Source organism: Zootoca vivipara, chromosome 5, assembly GCF_963506605.1.
Source record: "Zootoca vivipara chromosome 5, rZooViv1.1, whole genome shotgun sequence".
NCBI lineage: Eukaryota > Metazoa > Chordata > Lepidosauria > Squamata > Lacertidae > Zootoca > Zootoca vivipara.
In genome coordinates this window covers 48,533,143-48,542,474 of record NC_083280.1, presented here as the reverse complement: position 1 = coordinate 48,542,474, position 9,332 = coordinate 48,533,143, and the positions used below count along the sequence as shown (strand labels likewise).

At 39.4% G+C, this 9,332-nt stretch overlaps 1 protein-coding gene across 2 annotated transcripts in view; it reads right to left on the bottom strand.

Annotated features, from left to right (window-relative positions):
• Positions 1 to 263: 263 nt before the first annotated feature.
• The window catches only part of SMC3 (structural maintenance of chromosomes 3), a 35,748-nt gene continuing 26,679 nt past the window's right edge, over positions 264 to 9,332 (bottom strand). For both annotated transcript variants that reach the window (XM_035132801.2, XM_060274730.1), the window contains 7 exons: positions 9,181 to 9,289; positions 8,366 to 8,613; positions 7,967 to 8,179; positions 6,982 to 7,173; positions 6,708 to 6,885; positions 5,604 to 5,710; positions 264 to 4,011 (listed from right to left, as the gene is read on the bottom strand). In XM_035132801.2, the coding sequence (XP_034988692.1) occupies positions 3,940 to 4,011; positions 5,604 to 5,710; positions 6,708 to 6,885; positions 6,982 to 7,173; positions 7,967 to 8,179; positions 8,366 to 8,613; positions 9,181 to 9,289 (1,119 nt within the window). In that variant the 3' untranslated portion in view covers positions 264 to 3,939. The remainder of the gene's footprint in view (positions 4,012 to 5,603; positions 5,711 to 6,707; positions 6,886 to 6,981; positions 7,174 to 7,966; positions 8,180 to 8,365; positions 8,614 to 9,180; positions 9,290 to 9,332) is intronic.

The window sequence follows — 9,332 nt, the reverse complement described above, 5'->3', positions numbered from 1 at the left end:
AGTGTAGGGCTGTACAAAAATGCTGCCAAAAATTCTTAGTATCATCACCATCATCACCACTTTTAGTTTGTATACCATCTTTCTATCTTACAATACTCAAGGCGGTTTACAAGCTGAATGTACACCTTATAATGATCTAATGCAATACAAATAATAAAACAGCTTTAAAATAAGCAATCTACATCAAATAAAGTAACATTCAACAATCATTAGAATAGTATAGTATAGAATAATATCAGCATATAAAAAATAAACAGAAACCCACTCTTAACGATTATAATTTCGAAACTACAATCAATAAAACAACGGCATGCCACAGTGCATAAAATAATACAATACAAATTGAGCAGCAGAGACTGGAGGGTGGGGCAAGGCAGGTGGAAGAAGGCCTTGCCTGATCAAGTCCAATAGGCAGGGCCACAGAACTGAGAAACGGGGGACCTCTGGACACAAGCTAAGCCCAAGAATGGTACCAGGGCCCACTGTCTTTCCATTAAAATAACACCCACTCCAACTGATCTCCTCCTCCTTGTGCTCCAGCAGCCCACTTCACAAAATAGAGCCTGTTGTGTTGGTGGTTGCTTGGAATTTGGGAGTAGCAGGAGCTGACTGATGGAAAATTATATTCTTCCCCGGTCCAGGGTGGGATCTGAAGATACTGAATCCAGGATACCGTACTTGAGGAGTGGATATGGCATCAAAAAGGAAACTAGAAGCTACACTGAGAACTCCCCAATGATGCTGAAATATGCTGTTACCACACACTTCTCAGCCAATCAATTAGATGAGGAAGGGATGCAGTTTAGCATGCTTTTTTTCAGAACAAAATAAAACAAAACACTAAATTGGTTAGTCGTAGAGATGGGGTGGGGGATTTGATTGTTTGCATTTAAAGGAGAATTCAGCAAATTCACACTTTCAAAAACAATAAAAGAACCAAAACACAGCCATCCTTCAAATTTGACCTCTGAATTTTGCAATGCAGGTCTGTAATGTTGCAAAAATGCATCTTCTGGGGGTAAAGTGTGCTTTAAAATGTATTTATTATGGGAAATTGCTTTACAAAAATGTATTAGGGAAAACTGGATACAATCAAGTATCATGCTAAAATGATGGGTTTTCATGAGGGTTTTGAATAAGATTCACACAGTAAAGTGGAAATGTGGAGAATGGAATTTAAGCTTTGAAAAATGAGAAAACAGAGAGAAACAAAGATTGAGAGATTTGCCTATCCATAATCAAGTGTCGAGAAGTTCTGCACATCCATTCTAGGATTCAGCCCTGGCATTGAAATCAGATTCTATAACTAATTAAGCCTACCAGGAGGATAGGGGCCACAGCTCAGTGGTAGAATGCACACTTTATGCCTGCCAGGTTCAATTAATCTCATGTCTGAAATTAGTTTGTCCACCAACATTAAAATTGGATGTGTTCTGCTCCACAATCAGTACTTCTAGAACTTGGATATAGAATCTGTGCCCACTCCAGCTCCCATCAGCCCCAATCAGCACAGCCAATTGACAGGAATGGTAGTTGTAATCCAACCAATCTGGAGGGCTACAAGTTCCCCTGCACCTCTCCTAAGGCATGCACTAGAAGTCTGTGTGGTGTACAAGACTTCTGTGACCAGATATGCAGGGAATCCTTGGCAGATGTGGAAATGAATCCCTGATGACCAAGAGACTGAAAACAAGGATGATAAACCATTGTGTAACAACTAACACTTGTCAATACTAAAAACCATCCATTGTGTATTAACCAAATACTGTACTAGTATGGGGGAACCAGCTCATTATCAAATATTCAGAGAACATGTAAAAACCTGGAGAATTTTCGAGCAGAATCCACAGATTCTGAGTTGAGGTGAAGTTATTATATATTATCTGCTCCTGATAATAGGAATGTCCCCTGCCCCCTGTTTCACAAAAGAATGGAGAAGATTTGAAAATACTATTGGGCTCACCTCACTATATTCCAAGAAGTAAGAAATTCCAGAATTGCAGTGCTTACCCTTGTTTCGTGTTCTTTGGAAAGGACCTAACTGTAATGCTGTTATCTTACAAAGCCCAAACACAGCTTTCTGACTTTTATTTTTTATTATTATTAATAATAAATTTTTTCACCTATAAGGATGAGGGCAGGTTACAACAATTTAAAATACAACATGAAAAACAGTTTAAAACAAATTAAAACATGTTGAGCAGGTGGGGTGGGGTGGCTGCTCACCTGCCAAGAATGCCGCGTGCTAATGCCTAATCTGAATCTGATACAATAGTGACACTAAGGGAAAATGTTTTTATCGTGCAACAGCTTCAACAATGCAATTTATTTTTAAAAAAGTATTTACTGCTCCTTAAAAGCTGTATTTTGTAAAAAAGAAAGTAAACCTATGCAGATTTTAAAAACACTTTGAAGTATTAAGAGATTGTTTACTTGAGCAACACTAAATGAAGCCTTGGCTTGCATCCCTGGCTTGGCATTCTAAAAGTTTTATTTTACAATGCCACCAGCTGCTAGTTTGGCTCTGCCAATAGCAAATAATATATTTTGGATCCCCATCTGAATCTAGTCAGACATAAACATGGAACTAATCCTACATTTCTTGGCTACAATCCGAAATTACTAGGGGAGGGGGTCAGTATTAAACCAAACTAATATCTTTTTCCTGCTAATGCAGCACAGCTAATGCATCTGAATGGGTTTTTGTTTTTGTTTGCTTGCTTGCTTTGCACAATTGAAGATTATCAAGGAAGGTACTTTGAGGTACGGTAAATTCTCACATAAGTCTTGTTCTCCAGAGTGCTCCACTTCTGCAATGATATCATGTGTGAAGGATGTAAACTTATCTCTCTTTGACATGGCTATACTGAAACCTGAAAGGAGGTGACATACTTGTGGAGTCACTCATAGATTGGGATAACTCATGATTTTAATCTTAGATATAATTTGTGGGAGAATCTATATGAATGACCCAGTTGCTGCTGAACTACAACTTTCATAATCCCTGGCCGTTGGACAACTTCGCTAGCACTGATGGGAGTTGTAATTCAATAATAACTGGAAGGCCAAAGTTTCCCCACACCTGTTGTAAAACATCTGTAGAGTAAGTATGTTGCACTAATACATCAAATTATGTAGAATCAAATTTTTCCATCCCATGCTGTCTAGCAATCAAAACGGTAGAAATGTGAGTTGTTTCATTTAACCAGAAGATGCTGTGCATTATAACTAACTTGAAGTGGAGCAGGATAGGTGTTCAGAGTTGCATGAATTCCTAAGCTATAAAAAGAGTAAAGATGACAGAATACAAAACCTATCTGATTGTGAGGCACTGAAGCCCATAAATGACAAGCAGAAGCTTACATAAAGATCTACAACCAATCTCTGTAACCTTTCATGGCATCTAAAAAGCCAGTGACCTACAAGCCAGGAGTAAATTCATCTCAGCTCTATTGCCAAATATTGATCTCCATACACATAAACAAACTGCATTGTACATGAAGTGATAGTAGACAGTATAGCAGTTCCCAGTATCAAGAACATGTATCTAAATTACAGCATTAAAAACAATTATTTTATTGAAGCTATTTTAAAAAACCATGTGAGGCAGTATAAACATTAAAATTGTCACTGCGAAGGAAGAACTGACATTTAAAACTCCAAAAAGTTAAAACAGCAAAAAAGACACATTAAAATACATTTTCCAAGCTGCAGGTATAGTATGAAGGTAAAATTAACAGGTATTTTATAAAAGAATTTAACAGCACATATGTAAAATGGAATCCAATGTATACAGAAGTCATAATATTCAGATGCTCCATTAACCTATGTTAAAATAGCTTTTGAACAGTCACAATGTATTTCAGATTTTACACAGCTGCCCAGTGTAGAAACAAATATTTTACAGACTTTCCCAACAGGCTGAATGCTCTCTGCCACTTAGCCATGAGTAGTATCATCTTCCACAAAGTCTTTGGCCATCTCTGCTGTGATCACATCAATATGACTGACCTAAATCAGAAAAAAAATACAGCATGACAATCAATGAAGATTCCAGCCAACATAACAGCTCCATGGTGTTTATGAAACACTCTCCCTCAACATAAAATTTGTAACACTGTAATTAATGTATGAGCCAGACAAAATCATTCTACTCTTACATTTTGAAAATGTGCAGGAAAAGCTCGGCAATGCAATATTGAGTCCTAAATCCAGCTTCCATTTCTAACCTTTATGCTTGCAAATATGTACAGGCATCCTCCCACTTACACACAATCAACTTGCACGTGACCACAAATATGCACGGTGCCAGGAAATAAAGAGATTAAAACCAGGAAATGGCAGGAGACAGCTGGAGAGTCCTTGTGTGGCCAGTGAGGAGACCCTCCCCAGAGCCCAGTTAGGGTGGAGGAAGCCCCAAAGAGATCAGAGATACAGCAGGGCTTTGTTTAGCCTGCTCATTCTCCCCACCCAGCAACTGACGTGCAGAGTAGCACAGCAGCCACTTCTCTGTGTAACCTCCACTCTCCAGCCGGCCCCAGAACTTTAACTCTAGGTGTGGAGAGAGAGATTGCTAGACAGCAGGGGGAAACGGGCATTTGGAGGCTTTTTAGCCCCACTTACAAAATATTTTCAGGGCCCTGGAATGTAACCCCAGCATAAGCGGGGAGATGCCTGTATTTGAAAGTGGATGGGCACTGCCTTGTGATGTCTCAGAAACAGGAGTGGTGAGTGTCAGAACAAGATTTCCATTAGTCAGAGCTTACCTGATCCCACCACCTATGAGCAGCAAAGGCAGAGCAAAATAATCAGCCAGAGCAATTCAAACCCTGGCTGGGCAGCAGTGCAAAACAATGAAGTGGCAAAGCAACCATTGTGTCCACAAGCTTGTCCCTCCCAGGGGTGGGTACAGGCCATCAAGTGAGGCCAGCGGGGCAGCGCTCAAACACCCTGTTTTGAACCTTCATGCCAGTGGTTCTTCTGCTAGCCTGCACATTCAGTGGAAGAAAAGGGGAGCTCCAAGTTAATAGAGCTACACTTCACAGTCAGTGGGGCTGTTCTGGGCTGGTGGAGGGTGACCATCCCATCCACACACACCACTTGCAAGTGTGACATATCACGGCTTTGGTCTGCACTCTAAATGACAGAGTTACGTATTTTACACCAACAGCACAATTCAAACTCTTAGCACAGGATCTTTAATAGAATGGAGTGCATACTCTCCTACTTTTAGACTGTCATCTACAGAAAGCTGCCTAGAAGAAGGACAGCACGTACTTTGTACTAAAAATAATAAAGGTAAAAAATAAAAACCCTCCAGTCATATGTTCCAAAATGTCTGTGTATCTAGACATCTGTGCAGTACTACCCTTGCCTTCAGTCAGTCAAATGAAGCTGAAATCTATGCAAACACTAGAAATCAAGTCACTAGAAATGGGTCAGAGGCCATCACAGCCTTTGACATGTGCCTGCATTGTTAATAAAGTGATTTATAAGCAAGTTCCAGATTTATTATTTATGGTAACAGAGTGCCCCATCATGCTTCGGAGGGACTTCAGCCATTGCCTACAATAATTTATTTAACACATTTTATAATTGCATACCTTATTTCTGAATTTTACACCATAAAATTTATCAGCAGACTCAAGCAGTTCCGGCCTGAAAGTTGTGGTAATAAACTGAGCATGTTCTGCCAATTCCATGATCATATCTGGGGAAGTAAAACAAATTTATCAATGACCATTGAAATAATTTTCCAGACATTTCTTAAGTGGGTAAGTAATAAAATGCAGCAAGTTCTGGTACATAACAAAATATTAAAGTGTGATATTAAAATGCAACCAAATTTCAGCAATTTGCTTGAGTGGGCATCACATGGCTATCCTGCAAACTGTCATAGGAGCTTGATTTGGTCAGCATTTGATTCATCATGTATGGAATAAATGTGGAAGGACTTGGAAGAAATATATAATTGGGAATCTACCAGTCAAGAAATCAAGGGGTAACTCCATCTTACTGGCTGCTGCACTGCTCTTTTGTCTTTCCAGAAAATGTGCCAGAGCAGGACTGGGGCTGCCACTATGAAAACTTTTCCAAGGTTGATGGAAGCAGTAGCAATAAGGCCTGGTTGAAGAAGAATGTTTTTGCCTGGTATCTAAAAATATAAAAGGAAGGCACCAGACTAATCTCCCTGGGGAGAGTATTCTACAAATACTTGGAAGAAAAGGCCCATTCGCATGTTGCCGTCCTCTGGATGTCATGTAGAGGAGGCACACGAAGAAGGGCCCCAAATGCAGAGCCCAGGTCAGTTGATATGGTTTACACAGTTTACACATCTTAGTAAAGCCAGATTACCTTCTAGAAGTCATACTCTGCCTTACTATTACAATGCCATTACCATCAGTGAGACCCAGACATATCTGGGGAATCCACAGAGCTAGGAAACTGGTCAACTTGAAGTGGCAAATTATCTCTCTGTGTTCCTTCCTTCAGCTACAGTGAAACAGCCATGTTCCCAAAAAGCATAACAGTTCACTTCTGTAGCCCGGAGAAGGACAGCTACAAGATGCACATATGCCACATTAAGCAGCTATACTGAAACTATAATCCCAATTATTTTTCTTATGAGAAACTTTCTTTGTAACTGCAATTAGATAGAGAAGTAATATGTAGCATTGTGTTGAACAATAAAATACCCAAGACTCTACCTGAAACTGCCTTTCTATGCTGGGCATCTAGGGCTTGATCGATTTCATCAAAGAGGTAAAACGGCGCTGGGTCACATTTCTGGATAGCAAAAATTAAGGCTAGAGCCACAAGCGACTTCTGTCCACCAGAAAGCTGCTGCATCTCTCTCATTTCACCTTGTTTGCCAGTAAATGACACCTGCAGGAACAACGAAAGGTTAGTTACTGCTAATTCGTAAGCATTACCATAATATAATTTGTGGTCATGAGATCTTAAGTTAAAATATTCCATTACCCTAATCCCAACTCCAGTGAACTGGTCTACAGAAGGAACACTACTTTGAGATCCTGATCCCTTTTCACTCTCAGCACCACCTTCACCTTCATCTTGAGATTGGCTGCCTTCCACATCACCTTTCTTCATCACGAGTGTAGCTTTCCCCCCAGGCACCAGCTTCTGAAAGACTTCACTGAAGTTCTTTGAGACCTTGAGAAAGTGTAATTCAACCACATTAATCTTTGCACAAATAACCCGAAGGCTTTTTCTGACAGACAAATATTTGTAAAAGTAATTTAAAAGGATTCCAAAAGCTACTTTGGTAAAGTATCGCCACAAGAGTTCATCCTAGAAAATCACATCACCCAATTAAAGAATTACTCTAATAATTGCTGATTCAGTATTTCCAAAGTGCACTAAACACAATAAAGTAGCACAAACTGGTGCTTGCCACTGGTGCTTGTAGCAAAAGAAAAAACTTGAGTGACAAAAGACGGGACTGTATGGGCTGGCTCCATATACCCTGTGTGTATAAGGGACCCTATGTTTGCAACAACATATGTACATAAAGCTCCTCCACATGTCCACGGGGGGGGGGGGGGTAGAGAATCTGGATTGGCTCAGGATCCCTTCTCTTGTGTAGAGCATTGATATGCAAACAGAGTCTCCAATACTGTGTTTGGTGAGATCAAGGCAGGTTTATCCTGTATCAAACTCATAGCAATTGTGGTAAACGTAGTACAGTATAAAAAAATTCTAGCACCTACAAATTCAATCTGGTTAGAATCTAGTCTGAGACATATGCCTCTGTTAGGACCTTTTCATAGAGTGAATAAGTTCTTGCTAAGATTTCAGTAACCTCAGTTTGCTTGTAAAAATAAGTTGACAATTTATGAACTTTACAAATATGAACACATGCAAAATACATTATACAATTGTTTCCAACATGCAATTCAAAGCATGTCAAACAGCCTTGCCACTCACAATGGGTGCCAAATAATACCTGTTTGAAAGTCAGCTGGATAGCTTCATATTTTCTGAGTTCAAGGACATTCATCAACTCCATGATTGACTTGTAGCCCCTGTCCAACTCTTCTTGACGTTTTATCAACTTCTCCTTCTGCTCTGAGAAGTTCACAAACTGATCTAGAGCTTTTTTATTGACATGACTGTATTTTTTCAGTTCTGTGTTGCATTGTTCCAGTTTGCGAAATAGCTGCAAAAAGAGTTGAGACAATCCATCAGAGCACGGTATGAACCACCGCTCACTGTCTCTGGAGCATAGCTGCCAAGTTTTCCCTTTTCTCGCGAGGAAGCCTATTCAGCATAATGGAAATTCCCTTTAAAAAAGGGAGAACTTGGCAGCTATGCTCTGGAGATGAACACTTAACACTTTTGTTACCTGCTTCAGGCTCAAAGTCTGGTATTTTTCAAACGCTTCCTGGGGAAGTGATCCCAATTCCCTGATTTTCTTCATACATTCCTCCTTCTTCTTCAGAAGCATGCCTTGCCGGTTGGTCATTTTTTCAAGCTCTTTTGTGTCATGATTAATAGCATCCATGTGCTCTTTCTCCATGTTCTTCCAGCGCTCCATGCTCTTTTGGAGTTCTTTTATTCCTGCTTCTGTTTTATCAATTGAATTGTCCAGATCTAGTATATCAAATCAAAGAATAGTATAAAAACGTATAGTTGAAATTGAGCCTTACAACATGATATTCAAAGAAAATGCAGAACATTGATAAATCGTTATTAATAATATTTATTATTTTAAAATATAACCGGGGTGGGAAGGGAATGTACTCTGGAATGTTGTTAATAAACTCCCAAAGGTGATGAAGAACAAGACAAGAAAATCCAGATGTGCCAGTATAAAGAAATGAAGGTATGTTAGGATTATGTCAAGCACAGCATCTACTACAACTTCTAGCAGCAGCTTCAGAAAGCAGCCATGGAATCCGTTGCACTAAGGGAGTACAATATGCTTTTATAGTTTGTATCATTTTGGAGGGCTTAATGGGAAGCACAGCTAATGTGTCCAAGCTTGTGGTACCAGTTCTAGTTATTCTTCATCCTTCTTTGTACTATTTGTACTATATACTCTTTCAATGTTATAATCTTTGATAAGTTAATTGTTCTTGGAATACTTTTTTAAAGTTAACTGTATTTTAGAATATTTTAATAAAATATACTAGATGACACCTTCTCTTGATTACCAACCTTCTGAGCGTGCCAGAGTATCTTTCACTCGTTTGTTGATAGCCTCAAGCTCTGATGTTGTTGCTGTAAGAACAGTGCCACCTTCTGTCTCTCTCAGCTCATTCAGCTCCTAAAAATGCAAAATGTTAACAGCATGCAAGTTCAGCTATAAG